The following is a 15,987-nucleotide window of genomic DNA, read 5'->3' on the forward strand; positions in this document are numbered from 1 at the left end:
CACAGTATGTATTTGTGTCTGTGTTAGCGTGACTGTCATGTTGTTCATATGCTGCCTACCTGTCTGACTCGTGTCTCTCTTGTTATTTGTCAGTGAATGGGTGATCAAAGTTGTTACCACTATGTTATCTAAAGGAGTCTAATGAAAATCTAACAAGAAAAAAATAAAACTTGAAGGGAAAACAAGCAAGAAGAAACTGAAAATTAAGAACCAGGTGAATTCGAGGAAGAAAAGTTAAACAGAAACAGCTGTGAAGTGTCGATGTAGGTTCTCAGCCATCATCCCGGTCAGGGTAGTTGAAATGTTAAAAGGAAAGGCAACAGGATATCTTTAGGTTGAAGATGTGTGAGGACAGTTGTGAGCTGAAGACACACTTCAAAAAGACATTTTCTATTAAATGAGTTTGAAGTGGTTTTTATATTTGATCTGTGAAAACACTGCTGTGATTTCCTGGTTAAAACTTGCTGAACTGAGGATTGGAAAAAGAAAAAGAAGAAAACATCCGAGTCCAGTGCAACATGATTTGTGTCATTTAAATTATGCATCGGAAAAAAACTGATCCTAATGTTTGAAGAGTTTGTGGTTTCCTGGAACGGTGTTTAAAGAGGTGCTGGACTGTGTTTGTGTGACTAAAGACTAAACGTATGCAATTCCTCTTTGCATGCTTTATATCCTCAGCTTAGAAGAGCTATTGGCCTGTGTGCGTGTATGTGTGTGTAGGCCTCTAATGTCCTGTTTGCTCAGGGACAGTCAGTCTTGTGCCCTGAGACATTATCCACCTATTAAAGTCCTGCCATTATTTACCTTCCTCCTCTTAAAGGGATGGGCCGTGTCCGGCTGATAAAAGGCTGCAGAGTCTGTTTCACTCCAGGCTGGAGAGATGACGACGACGACTACAGTCACCGAGTGTTGGCAGAGCAAACATTCCTGAGTACCCACACACACACACACACACACACACACACAATGAAGAGGAAAGACATTCACATACAACCAGGCAAAAAACAGCCTTAAGAGACAATCTTTTGATTATTCAATTCAATTAATTATTCATATCCTGAATGGATATGATAATGAATACAATAACTGTGTCCCAACGCCATACTGCATAGCAATAGTATACAGTATGATAATAGCCACACAGCATATTTCTTTAAATGATAAACAAGAAATGAATATGCTGTGTTGAGACAATCAGACTTCATTTATAGATCGCCCTCTCCACATTAACATGACAAAATCAAAGCAGATTGTTTTCCCAAACAAGTTGCCATTATTGCCACCATTCACAATTTATTTGAAATTTTTGCAGCTTTGTAGCTCTTCTGCTTTCTTTGTGCGGTGACAACTTAAATGGATTTAGCACACTTTATGACCTTTTAAGATTATATTTAACCGGACTGAAGATGTGCTTAAAGGAATATGTGGTACAGATTTTTCTTATATTTATTGCACACTTTGGGGGCTGCACTATCATGGACAAAACTGAAATAAGAATTCAACAATGAGGATTTGTTGAACTCACCTGAAAACAATAAATCCAGATTGAAATTTGAGCTGTCAAACTGATTTTTAAACTGATTTGTAATTGAATAAAATCATTTTAAGTTTAAACTTTCAGCTTAATTTGAAAGTGTGGAACCACCACAATGAGCTTTGTAAGTTTACTCTTATGATGTAATCAGTATAATTCAAATATAGCTTAATTCAGGTTTATTGTTAACTCTATTTGCTACATCCCATGCTTAAAGTCCCCCCCACCCACCATACACATACATATATGTGGACATGCCCCGGCCTGCTGTCCGCTGGTGGCCCAGCTGTTCTCTAGCAACAGTCAAACAGTCAGTGGGCAGCAGAGAAACCCTGACTGACTGGTTCAATATTTGCTGGTCCAGAGAGGAGGCGTGTGGAGGCTGCCGGAGGTCAGGAGGTCAGCAGGGCGAAGCGGTGGCCTTTCAGTCCGGACACGACTGACCTGCAGGTGAGCAAACAGAGAGGCTGCAGCGCAGGAGGAGCACAACGCTGACATCATCCAGAGACGGGTTTCACTTTAAGAGTTTAGTTTTAGAATACGCACGGACGAACAATCAACTCCCACAAAAGCTTACAAGTTCCCGCTTTTTTTTTAAATACAGCTGTGTGACCAGCGTTTGTAGGACAGTGTCAGCACAGGGGGAAAAAAGCAACACATGCTGATGACCACACGGCTTTAGTTTCAATTTTCATTTCACCGTTTATTCACTTTCACTCCTCCGTGTGTGTTACATATGTAACATCATCGGTAAATCAATCAAAATGTTCTCTGGACAACATGTACTGCCTTCATATTCCCAAACCTTACCCTCTTAGAGCTGTTTTTCATTCAGTTCACCGTCTCCTTAAATCTTATTTTCAATTCTTATCTGAGCAAAGGTCATGATGAGGAAAAAAACAACACCTTTTTGTGTGTGAGAAGCAAATTTGCAAGAATTCCTGACAACGGCGAGTGTGTAACGTGGCAATTCCCTTGTCTTAATCGGCTGCGATGTCAGGAGGGTTGAAATCAAAGTATTGTGGGAGAACACTGGACTATTCTTTTAGATAAGCCTGTTGTGCTGTCGAACTCCAAGAACACATGTAAAACAGGCTTGTTAGAAAATGCAAATCTAATTAAATGTAGAAGCAGAGTGAAAATCAGATCAGGATTTCCTGAAAAGAGACAAAAGCTCACTAACTTGATCACTTTACCAGGCCTGTTGGCATTTCGGCTCCGCTTTAACACACTATGCTGCTAACGCGACACAGCATTGCCTCGAGAATTCACGCTCAGGCTCGCTGCGTGTTTGCTTTTGGTTTTAGCGCCTGCTAAGATACTATTGATGGCCAGTCAAGTAATGTCACCAGACCGTTTTTGGTCCAGTCTCACTGTGGCACTTAGACGATGAAAGACGGTCCTCAGCGTCCCCCAATCTGGTAACAAGTGCATCCCCCTGACAGCACCACCCTGCAGGAGGAGGCAGATCAGCCTGACTGACGTAAGTAGTGTGGACAGACACAATTTCAGCCTGGCAACACAGCCAGGATCTGGCAACCCTTTTCTGTGTTTACCTAAAGGCTAAGGCAGCTGAGACCAGACCTCACCTGCTGGCCTCACTGGTTACCATGAATGCTCACATAATCCCACTAAGTCCATGCAAACCCAGAGCCGCTTCTTGTGCTAAAAGGTCTGAGTCCCTCCCTCTCACTGAGACCTCCAGTCGATTAAGAAACAGTTTGTGCGACGATTAGCTTTTCCATGGCAACTTTGCATAACTCCTCTCTGTAGAGGAAGGTTCCCTCCTTGTTACACACAGTCCTTTCATTTCTTCTCCCACTGTTTCAGTCAAACTTTACCTGTCATCCAGGGGAGGCTTTAATCCAAATTCCTCTAACATTATGTTTTTATGATAATGTTCATACTGCGGACTCACTTCTTGTTGATATCTGATGATTCTGGGATGGGATGTAACCTGCTTTTTAGCAGGCATGTCCAGAGTGACACATGTTTGGCACCTTGTTTTTCTTTGCAGTATTGACAACATCGAGATGTTTAACTAAATTACAATCAGCTGTTTGGATTTATTTCCATTTGTTGTCAGGTGGTTTGATGGGTCAAAAATGACAGCTGAAGGACAAATTACATAAAGAGGAATGTGCACACTTTATGTATCTGAAGCTCAGAAGAAAAACATTTGACACAGAGACAATACTTTGACTTAAGGAAGATGCTCATCAGATTGAAATATGGTCTGTTATTTCAGATGGTGTGGGGCATATTTTCTTCATGCATTAAAACAAAAACACAAGTCAGATTTCTAGGATATGCGCTGCACATTGGGATCCAATTTAGCCACCCTCCTCCCTCACATTAATTACCACACGAACATTCACATGTGAGGGTAAATTTTAAGCTGTGGTGCGTTGACAGTCCAGCTTGCTTTTTTCTGTTGTGCGACCCCATATGTGAGCAGACACCCTGAAACTTGAAGGGATTAGCAGGCAAATATAGATCCGCCATCAGGGATTTATCAATGGAGCCTGTTTCCCTCCACAATGGGCTGGTTCATTTATGACGTCCCGTGCCGTGAAACCATGAGGTCATTTCATGTATTCTTTTAGAGCGGACGTCAGACTTGAATGGTGAGAACAGGCTGCGGCGTTTTGGCCCGCCACCCTTGTGAAAACACACACACGCACATATATAGATACAGGACCACCACAGGATTCACACGGTCGAGCCTGCTTCAATTCCTAACATTTAAGCACTGAGTGCCATAATTTATTGCTCACACAAAATAAGAACAGGGCTCTCTGTATGTGTGTGTGTGTCTGTTGGGGGTATGACAAGAAGGGTCGCTGACCTTTGTGACTTGGCTAAAATCCCCATGGGCCTAATTCAGCATTGGAATGGACCCCACAGTGCAATGGGAAGATGCCTCCAACATAATGAACACAAAGGCCAATTGTGACGCTATTCTCTTCGGGGCAGAAAGCAGCGGGCCCTGGGGACAGTAGAAGGTTTTGTTGGCTGTAATGGAGAAGGAAGCCTGTTGCTTCAACAAGCCTCTGATAAGATTCATCAGCGGTGACTCAACGGTGGCAGTTTGTATCCCAGGGCCCAAAGTGGTAGATTTACATCCACTGTATTTATCTGCACTTGTTGACTGAAGTGCTGATAAGTGACTCTCAGAGGCCAAATCAGTGTCTTTCATGTGTTATAGTGTCTACTCTAATATTATACAGTGTCTCTTGTGTATGGAGAGCCCAAATCTCTCATGAACTGTCCATATTTGTTACAGTCAATGGTCATTATGCACGAAAAATAAAAAATAACAACGCAGGTAATAGATTCATTGTGCATAAACAGTAATAATTAGAGAGGAAAGCAGGAGAACAAGTGTCGCTCAAATCAGGTTCTTTCCTTTTTGCAAAAGCAAGTGAAGCCATAGAACAGTCCCAGTAATGAACATATCAGGTTATTTTTGTTATTAAAGCTGAAACATTTATCTCAGAGGCTCAATATTTTTTCTCTATAAGAATAAATATTCATTAGTAAATATAAAGCGATCAAAATTAAAGTTGAGGGGAAAAAAAATTACATACAAATTACAGAGAATCTTTCATGTGAAATTAGCGAAACATTTTGAACTTCGTGGACTTCTTAAATCCCTGTAGTTTGGGTAAATGTCCACCTGAGGATGCTTTACATCAGCTGACAGCCATGTACGTTAATCTGGTTGCCGGAATCTCCACCTCTCCCACAACCTCAACCGACAGCTCGATAACAGAAGGAACAGAGAGACGAGAACAAAGACAGCATCGCCAACAAGAAGGCAAACAAATGTTAACACTGCTGCTACTGCCAAAAAACGCCCATCCCCACAATTTATTGCCCTTTTCTAATACTTATTCAACATTTTCATCATATACCGACCTGCCACACCCCCTGCCAAAAAACGCAGAAAGTGTCTGTGTGATGAGGTGGGGGATTTATAAAAAAAAAAGAGAAAAGAAGAAACAAGATCGGCCTTTTCTTTTCCTTAAGAAAGACTAGAAATGAAGCTTTGTGCACGTCTGCTGCTGTGGCATATTTGAAAGGTCTGGCTCGGCTGCTTTTGTGTCACCAGCATAAAGGGGATTGAGGGAAAACACAAACTGAACCACTGTGCCGTTGTGGCTCTGGCTATTAGTCAACGTGACGGCCTTTGCAGATGCTAATGGCGTATAATGTGTCCCTGCCGGCCTCCCTCCTCCCAGAACGTGGCTATCTGATAGCACAAAGGCCTTCAGCTGGAGGTTGACTTTTTCCCCTTTCTTTTCATAGCTGCTACAAAGTCATTAGGGTTTTTCACTCCTTTTACCTTGTTTGTAAGAAAACAGGGAAGAAAACTGACATGAGCTAGTTATCTCCATGTGTAAAACCTAAGGTACTGGTAGTGAGGGTGAGCCCCACCCGGCCTAGCCTTACATCCATCCCCACTGTGCTGCCCTTTGAGCCACGTGGAGATGAAGTAACAACCAGGCTCTTGTGAAAGAGGAGAGGATGCCCAGGAGTGGAGGACCTCTGGACTTGGACTTATTAATCAGTCAGGCCCTCAGCTGCCTGTCTGCCTCTCCCTAGCTGCTGCCTCAGGCTGCAACATGTCTCCAGCCTGCTCTGAGTTGAGATAACCGCCTGCGGAGTTAAATACTCTGAGGGTTTGCCCAGACCTGGGGCAGAGGCCTCATCACATCAGCACACAGGTCACTGCATCCAGAAGCAACCAGCTGTAGGATAACAGCAGACCATGTAATGGAAACACATGGACATGCAGCACAACTCTCCGAGGAGGAGAGTGAAACAATGCATCAAAGCTTTCCAGCTTTTTTTTTTTTTTTTTTATTGAACTGAAACCTCTCAGCAGCTATTAAACAGAACGGCATGAAATTTTGCACATTTATTCATTGTCAATTGATCAGCCTCGGGTGTACTTATGTAGTGCTAATCACCGAGTTAGTTAGCATAACACGAGGCGAACATGGCAAGCATCAGCATGTTGGCAGATCATAATACTGTCATTGTGGATATGTTGGCATTTTTAGCTCGAAGCGCTGTTACAGCACAGCTCACCTCACAGAGCAGCTTAGCACGGCTGTCTTGTTTTATTATGAGTGTCAGTGTTTGTTCTCGATTCTCAGGCAAATTTTGACGCAGTAGCAGAGTAATGTATTAGATTACTAGGCTACTGAAAGTTTTGAAATGAGCCAATGATGAAAGTTCAGGGTCTACACAAAAATATGGGGGTTGTAAGCTCTCATTGGCCCGTTGTAAGCTCTGTAAGATTACAACGGGCCAGTGACTGTTTTGTAAGCTTTCTTCATTTTATTCAAGGTTTTCGCTTGCTAAAGGTTCAGGTAAATGGACATTTTTCAAGGCAACAATCAAAAAACAACAACACTGAGCTCAACAGCCTCAACAGCAGGTGACTTCAAAAGTGCAAAGAGGTTCAACATTTACTGTGGCTGGCCAAGCTGCACACATGATGAAAAAGGTCAATTTTATTTTTGTCATTTTTATTTTCTTTTTAAACACAAATTTAATAAATAAAGCAGACCTGATGGGGTACACCATGCAAACATTATTTTCTACAACATAAAACATTTTTCATTAACTCAACTCACTGGTTTTCTGTTATACAAGTGGCTCACTGCATACAGTGTGCTGTACACGATCGTATCTCCATGACTTTTCATTTACTTTGCCTGTGCAGAACGCACTGCATGTTATAGATCTATACTCGTATACACATGAATAGGAGGACAGGATTAACACGGTCTCTCTCCCCGCTCTCAGTCAAACATCAGATGGTTTTTCAAGCAAGAAAGAGTGAGTGGACGTCTACATGTCCAAATGACGAAGGTGCAAAGAGAGTGGAGATGAAATAGGTGTTTGGAAGATGAGGATGAGGAAGAAGCGCAACATTGGGAGCAGTGGGGAAACATCCTGTCCAGGACAGTGACTTGTAGAAGAATCAGTGAGTTAACAAACGCTTTGATTTTCAGGTTAAAATCCGCTACCAATATTTAGATTTTGTTTCTTAATTTTGAGGTCAATTCCTGTTCATTTATGTTTGTTTTATTTTATTTTATTTTATTTATTTTTTTATCTCATCACCGAAACGGCAAGAGACATAAGATCTCAATGGACCACTGGATTGCAAACAGGAGAGGAAAAGCGGATCTCGGCTGCATATGCGTGTACAGTCACAACTGACCTGCCCAATAAACATCAAAGAACATCAAACCTGGTGCAGAAAGGAAACGCAACAAGAAAATCCACCTACCCACTGGAGTAACTGGCAAAGATGGACAGGATAGTAGACCAGGGAAGACTCTGGACCCTGATCCAAAGTGGAGCTTAACAACTGACAGACAGAGCCATAGCTTTTCAAAATCCACTGAAATGCTCCTCTAAACTGGTTGATAATGTATTTTTAAGCCGATATTATGACAAATGTTTTTAACTGATGATGTAATATAGTTATTAAGTAATGATATATTAGACATCACATAACCAGTTAAAAAACTGCAGCACTTGGTTTAATAATTTATCTAAATGATCTGGAAACATCTCGAATTTATGTTCAGTTCCATTTTCAATCTCTTTTTTCGGATGCTGTATAATTATCAGTCACAACACAGGAATACAGAGTATAGATGAAATGTTGCTGTACAATGAAGAAAGTACAAACATCACACACAGAAACAAAGACAGGAACAAAAAGGTAAGCTATGTGCATTTGGCAAATAAATTGTCAAATAAACCCCCAAAAGATGAAATTAATAAGAAATGAATCTATACATAATATTGTTTCCAGCACTTTCAGAGCTGATCGTATCCTGTGTTACAATGAAGAGCGATGGGAGGGAAGCTGCGTGTTGAACCAGGAAGTGGATTATATGTGAGAACATGTCATTTAGGGGTACAGCTGCAGCTTGGAGAGATAACTTAAGTGCTATGGATCCTCAGTGCGGCTAGAAAGAGCTACGACTGGTAAGTGTTAAACAGAGGCAAACTTTAGGAGCACCAGGTGAGATAAAAGTATGAATTTCTAGGCCGTTTCACCCATTAGGAACAGGAACACTGCCAACGGTGTTTCTTTCTACGCACACCAGTGAATACACACTCCTGTAATCACACATACGCAGACGGCATCAGCAGAAAGTGAAAACAAAAAACTGGGCAGAAAAACATGTACACAATTCTCATTTATTGAAAATGAGAGGTCAGAGGTCTGACAACACAGCGCAAGCTTCTCATTTTCCTCCTGTTCCGACTGTGTTTGGGCTCCTGTGCAGAAGTCCCCCTGTTAACCCAGGACAGTTCGCAAGACAAAAGCAAAACAAAAAAAGGAAAATGGAAGAAAGAGCTTGAAAACTGTCCCTCCATCTCATCCAGCATCAAGGGGGGAGAGGAAGCCAAGTGGTGGGTATTAAAATCAGATGAGTGATGGAGCAGGGCCAGGAGGTGATGACGGTCATTTACAGATTAAGTTGTCTTTATTCAGTGCGTTTCTCTGCTGTGATCCACAAATTTACTCTCAATAGTTCTGTGGAGAAAAGGGAAAAAGGAACAACACATCAGCTATATGTATAACTGTTCAGTTGATAATCCAATAGTAATTCAGGTGGAGTTTGGCACAGTTAAGCTTTACTACACAGAGACAAAAATACCTGTTTTTTTATTATTTTTCCTTGTGAAGAGCTTCTATGAAGGCTTCAAGCTTCTCCTGGATCTCACGAACTTTCTCTGTAGGAAGCACACAAAGTCGGCTGGTTAGTCAAACTCAGGACACAAAATATCAAACTAACACAAGAAACACTTAAAACAACGTCAAAACTCTGAGTTGATTACATTAAAATTAAAAACTACTTCAACAACAGAGTAAGTCTCTGAACATCTGGAAAATAATAGGCAGGTTCACTGCTAATGGAAACAAACTGTCAGATGCAGTCCTAATTAATTCCTGTTGTGTCCTGCTGTGTTTTTTCACATTTCTGGGTTGAGCAATTAACTTAAAAATAATAAGTACTAAATAAAGTGGATGAGCAGCAGGTCATAAATGTTCTCTTCAAACAGAGAAAACAACAAATGTCAATAACATTATTAATTATTAGCAATCAAAGAGACTTATAACCGATACCTGGAGCTGATATACATTTGTAGTGAAATTAAAAATTGCTGTGTATAACTTTAGAACAACCCATGATGGACCACAGAGTAACACATTTCATCAAGTTCTATACTTGTAGTATATATGTTGAATGTTGAGGTGCTTTACTTGAGTATTTCCATTTTCTGCTGCTTTAGACTTTCCTCCACTGTAGCAAATACTACACTTTTTACTCCACTACATTTATTTGATAACTTTAGTTATTGGTTGATACAGTTTCAGATTAATATTCAAAAATCAAATAAAATAATAATTAAAGAAAAAAAAGAGAGCGATAATACATAATATTGGATTCAATAACTTTCCAGGTCGTTCATGGGTCTATCCCTAATTCCCGTCCCTACCGTATATTTGTGCAGGTGGAAATTTCCCCACATTTTTCTCCAAAACACCAGATGGTCTCCTCTGACAGTGACAGCCAAACCTCAAGGCAGACCTCCTTCACACATCTGATGGGGAAGGCTTGTGTACCCTTTCCCAGTTAGCACAGACCACATCAAAGCTCTCAAGCTCCCTTTTTCATGCTATGCACCTCACGGGCACCTTGCTAATGGACAGAAGGAGATACGGTAACAACAACATTTCACATGAAAGAGGGGGGGGGGGGGAACTACTGGAAAACAGTCAGTCACCTCTTTTCATGATTATACTCCTATTGTCCAGAGACTGCATAAGACGAGCAATCCTTCCATCCAACATGTACTGTCACACGAGATGAGCAAGCCATCTAAAGCAGTCTTAATCGCTGATTAAACAGTGGCTGAAGGAAGTCTGTGTGGCCACAGCAGAGAAAAGGAAGCTGTGGCTCCCAGTGCCAGCTGCACCTCCAGGCCGGGCTGGCTCTCCAGCTTCCCTGTCACCCTCGCTAATCTGTCTGGATCTCCTCCAAGCACAAACTCAAACACCGACTTCGAAGAACAAACTAGCGTTGCTCTATCTTGATCAATCAGCCACACGAGATCCCAATTCGACCTATTGTCGATTGTTTTCCTACGAGGAGGCCCAATGAAAACACAGTGAAAACACTTGCTCATTTTCAGGGAGATGAATCACTGTGGTTTAGGACCTCAGACCAACAGCGTCCTAAGTGTCCATTTCAGGTCGGGACAAAGGTGATAACTGTGCGTGCTTTAGAGTGAAACCAAATATCGTTCTCGGGGGCTTGTCTGCAGCCCCCTTTTGAAGGGAGCACGGCTGCTGAGGTATCCTTTTCCCTGACGGATGAAAAGCACACGGTCGTGAAAGATGCAGCAGACACACCCCCACACACGTCTTGAAACACTAGCAGAGCTGAGGAGTGCTGGATAACACGAGAGGAGCTGAAAAACACACACACACACACACACAGGCATAAGAGAGAAAAAATAACTGACAGCCAGAAAAGCATTGGTCTGAAAGACACACTAATCTAGCCACCTGAATGTCTTGGAAACCAGCAAGAGCTGTACAGTCATGCCACCTCCACCTCTGTTCACCTTCCTACACACTCACCGCTGGCAGGTGGCAGAAAAACAAAGATAAAAAAATTAAAAAAGAAAAGAAAATCCCCGGCCTTTGATACTCTGTTAACACACTCAAGCAAAATAGCAGGGCGTTAGGTGGCGATTACAACACCTAATGGAGGCATTAAGGAGGCCTGTCGAGGGGCATGCTGACAAGTCACTGCAGCAGGTGTGGGGCTGAATGAAACGTAACCCTGCGGTATGCCGTTCCAGCACACAGCCCACCGCAGGGCACGGCTCAGAGGCAGCTGAGAGTTGAGGCGTGTGGGCTGTGTGCCCTGACCACAGGTCAACATTACTCAATCCAAGCCAATCAGAGCAGGATTACCAACATCTGTCAGACCTGTGGAAAAAGAGATGTGTGGTACAAGGGGGTGGGGTTTTGGTTGGTGTTAGGAGAGGAGGGTATGGACTGTCTGATCGTTAAAACACGGGAAATCCCCTGGTTCAAGCTTCAAAGCTTATAACTGGGTTTAGATGTGGCTGATGATAAGGTGCTCTGTGGAGCCTCGGTGTTTCAGATGGAGACCGATTAAAAAGGGTCAAACATTAAGCATCCTGCCAACTGTCGGGCTCAGACAACAAGCTCCGCTAAATCACTGGGGGCAGCAGTGGCCGAGCATTAGATTAGGGGGACTTGTGATAAGAACAGACACAGATTTGATTCCACAGGCTTACAGACGGCGGAGTCACCTGAGCCTCAGCGTAGAACTGCGGTTGTACTGGGCAGCACTTGTAAAGTCAAGCCATTTTTTTTTATACAGCTCAAAATCACGAGTCACACATTTGCCTCAGAAGGCTTTACGCCCTGCACACCATGAGACCCTTTAACTTTGGGCCCCATTCAGAGCAACTTTAGCACTGCATGGAAAAAATAGGAAAAAAGGTTGCACGCCTCTGCAACACAATGCGATGTCCATCCATTCCTGGCACGTTACTTTGGAACCTGAATGCCGTATTTCCACTGTTAACTTCACAAACGTCACAATGAAAAATACAATCCTCGCTGCTGTGTTAACTTTCCAGAGTTGAAAAATCCTTCTTCATTGTACTGGAAACCTCTGAATATTATTTTTGTGTCTCATAAGCCTTCAAGCCTTCGCGTGTGTTTGAATCTATTACTGAAACTGGACTTCTTGGATCATATCTCATCATCTCAATGCTGCCTTGAAGAGACAAACTGCCAACAACGCAACACATCTTTTTTTTTTCAACAAGGGCTGATTCAACCAACCTGCCAGCTCTTTTGATACACATTTGTATTTTATCTGTGCTTGACTACCCGCACCATTTGAGTTCCACCATGACACTCTGGAGACAGCAAAGCCCATCAACCATTCCCATACAGGGGGACGCTTAATGACTTTAAAATGACCCCTCAGCAGCTTTTAGGAGCCCATGAGGCCACCAGTGAATGACGTCTTTCAGAAAAGCCAATATTCTGCGGATAAAAACTGTGAGAAACAGATATTTATTTCACCCCACCACCATCTGTTTGTCACCAAAAGACAGCAGCAAGATGAAGAAAAGGCCACAACAAGGCTTTCTTTTCACCATCCTGGGGAAATGCAACAAAAAAACACAGTGGACAGAGTCACCATTGCGTCCTCACTGAGCAGCAGTGGGAGTAGCGAACTAAAACTCCATTTAGGCCCCTATTTACCTAAGAGATGAGCCCCAAAACACAGTCATTCAACCGCTCACCCCTTTATCTGGTCATGAATATTCCCATAATCCTCTGGCCTCTATCCCAGAGGCCCCTTCTTTAAGATGCTGGGTGTTGTGTGGGTTGGTGAGGGTGGAGGGACCATTGAGACAGAGGGAACCCCCCACCCCCATCCCCTCTTTCAAGGCCTTCTCTCGGCTGATCTCCACATGAAATGATATCTTATTCACTCTCACTCTGTAGAGTCCCAAAAGCCTGCTATGGCCGAAGCGCTGGCAGAAGGAGGGCTGAGCCACAAAGCCTTTAATTGACCTGTAATTAGACTGTGAAACTGCATGGCCCTGCTGGACAAGTAGCCAACACAGAGGACAGTGAGAACAGAGGAGAGAAAAAAGATGAGAGGGAGAGGACAGAGAGGACAGGGAGGCCCGCAACTTACTGTGAGACAGAAAAAAAACTAATCCTCTTACTGTGGGCGATGGCCACTCTCCTGTAAAGAAAGGGTGGCTGTTATGAAAAAGTGGCAAAAGAATGATTTCAGAGGATGAGTCGCCAAGGTTGAAGTTACTTTACCACGCAGTTTTTAACATTTTCTACTGACAACCAAACAGCATGGTCACTCGTGGGGTGGAGGGTTTGGTTCCTGTCCCAACCTGTCATCATTCACGAGGAAACTTTTTATATCTCATGACTGCCAGGGTCACAGTGTAGGTGGGGACACTAAATGTTGAAATGCTCTGCTGTTTCCTCCTCTGAAAGCCGATCTCTTAATGTAACAAACAGAAAAGTCTTTTTCCTCAGCGTGCTGGCTGCTTGATTTGTCACTAAATCTGGATTGTCATGCTATAAAAACTGGGCCGTGGGAGACATGGGCTGAGGGAGAGCAGGGATGTCGACGGCCCAAACGCCATGTCGGTGACAGAGCAATGAATCAGCCCTCGCACTCATAGCTCTTATCTACAAAACAGATGCCTGGAAGAGAGAGCAGTTCAACCTGGGGAAAGACATACGTAGGGTCTGAACAGGTCAAAGCTTGGGGTCAGCCAGAGGGCAGACTAAACAAAAACAGCAAAATGCAAAGGAAAATCCTCTGAAAGAGCCAGGTGATGACTCTTGTTGAGCTGTGTGCCTTTGAAGGGCCAGACATTTTAGAAGATTTTAGTGCTGGGGGTCATAAAGATGAGGACTAGATGTGGATTTAGCTCTTGGCTCGATGGATTTAACAGACTAATCGTAAATGATGCTGATGCAACAGAGGAGAATACACACTAGCAGAAAGCCTTCACTGTCACTTTCCAAACCCATTGTAAAAAATGAATAGCCTGATTCGGAAAAGCTGAAATTATAGTTTTTTGTGACTGTGAGTGCTTGACGGGCTGAGTGAAGCTTTGTGTGGATGTCACTTGTACACTGCGACAAGCTATGGAATACGTCGACGCATGTGTGCGAATACGTAATCCAGAGAGCAGTATAAACAGAACTATGCACCCGCGGTGTCCACAGCTGTCGGTCTACACGTCGTTTTGGGAGCATGTGTGGACCCTGGGTCTTTACAATTGACATGGTGTAAATCCCAGAAAGTCTGAAGGGGTCTAAAGTTTTCCAAGACTCACCGTTTGCAGGCGAATGGAGCCCTGTGCTGAGGCTAAGTGGCAATCAATCTCGAGTAGCACCATGGGCCTGGGGATGTGAGGCTGACAAGTCTGGTTTAAACGGAGATCCTGTCATAATCCCTAAGAGAAACTCCCTTGTGCTGAATCAGCCACAGGTGTGTGGACCAGGTTGCCTAATGCTTAACTCCGGAGTGAGCACACAAAACAAACACTTGAAATGCACGCATTGAGGCAGCCCTATTGATACCTGGACCTAAATGGAAAGGATCAGTTTTTAATCACCTTCTCCCAGTCCCTTCTTGACATGGTGCTGACCCCAAAACAGCCGATCAAACAAGTCGGCAGAGAGAGATAAGAAAGCTCTCTTGTTCCCTGTGCTGCCCTCAGGTAAATACATGTTTCCAGCTGCACACTTACATCCATATAAGACTAAAGTGCCAGTAAATGCACCTGGAGGTCTGAGGTCCTCTAGCAAAGGCCTGTTCAGGTGCAAAGGTAGACAAAGTAATACAGGTACCCCAAAAAAGTACAAAAGTACCTGATGAAGGTAACATTATTACAAAGATTTCAAGCAATTCATTTTTTTTGCCAACAGCATTCAAAAAGGAAACACAGGAACACAGGAATACAGGAAACACATTTACCTAAATAACATATTCTCAGCCACACAACTGTTCAATGAGAGCCAAACTTTTTGTCTATTAACTAGACAACAATAAATCAAGAAGAGGGTTGGACTGACCTTCTAGGGCTGTACGGTCATGACATGAGAAAATTCCAACCTTGCCTTTATTTTTTCACCTACAACAGACGGAGTCTATGGTTTTCCTATTACTTCATCCTAACCAGCATCTGATGTCAGGTCTTTGTATGTGTGTGAGTGACAGCAGGATCGGTGGGAACGGGTCCCTGGTGGCCTCGCTCTGCTGGAAACATGTGAACAGAAGCCTCGCTGAAGTTCCCCTCCCATCACACACGTCCCTCTTTCTTATTTTCCCACACTTGCTCCCTCTTAGTCCCTGAGGTGAATGAAAAATGGTTTCACATTCTCCTTCCTTTTTATTTCGTTATCAACACTTCCATTATCGCCTCTTGATTGGTTGTCATCTAAAAAACACACAGCTCTTTCTCCTTGTTTCCTGCTGGATTTATCTCTGAGTTGGTATGTAGAGAAGATACTCAGAGGCTGCCACATCACCTGCACGATTTATCAGCCAAATAAACCATGTGTGTAAATGCCGTAAACATCGTAACATCTGGTAATGCTGTCTAAAAGTTATCAACATCTTTAAAGTGAGCCATTTGTTGGACGTGAACAAGGTGGAGTACAAACACTGAGTACATGTCAGAGCAACAGGTTTTGCACTGTACTATGTAACTACTATCAGCTACTAAACAAAGACAATGTAGTGTCTTATCAAAGCCTGTCAATTGAACTGACCAGTGACTAACAGCCCTGTAATATCAAGAGT

The 15,987-nt window shown here is 43.0% G+C and overlaps 1 protein-coding gene across 8 annotated transcripts in view; it reads right to left on the minus strand.

The window, feature by feature from the left end:
• Window positions 1-8,095: 8,095 nt before the first annotated feature.
• Window positions 8,096-15,987, minus strand: part of opa1 (OPA1 mitochondrial dynamin like GTPase) — a 34,591-nt gene continuing 26,699 nt past the window's right edge. For 7 of the 8 annotated variants that reach the window (XM_046391548.1, XM_046391546.1, XM_046391545.1 and 4 more), the window contains 2 exons: window positions 9,240-9,310; window positions 8,096-9,114 (listed from right to left, as the gene is read on the minus strand). In XM_046391548.1, coding sequence (XP_046247504.1) covers window positions 9,246-9,310 — 65 coding nt within the window. In that variant the 3' untranslated portion in view covers window positions 8,096-9,114; window positions 9,240-9,245. Of the gene's footprint in view, window positions 9,115-9,234; window positions 9,311-15,987 lie in introns of all 8 variants that reach the window. The other variant, XM_046391542.1, reaches the window with a different exon arrangement.

Source organism: Scatophagus argus, chromosome 6 (genome assembly GCF_020382885.2).
Source record: "Scatophagus argus isolate fScaArg1 chromosome 6, fScaArg1.pri, whole genome shotgun sequence".
NCBI classification, from domain to species: Eukaryota; Metazoa; Chordata; class Actinopteri; family Scatophagidae; genus Scatophagus; species Scatophagus argus.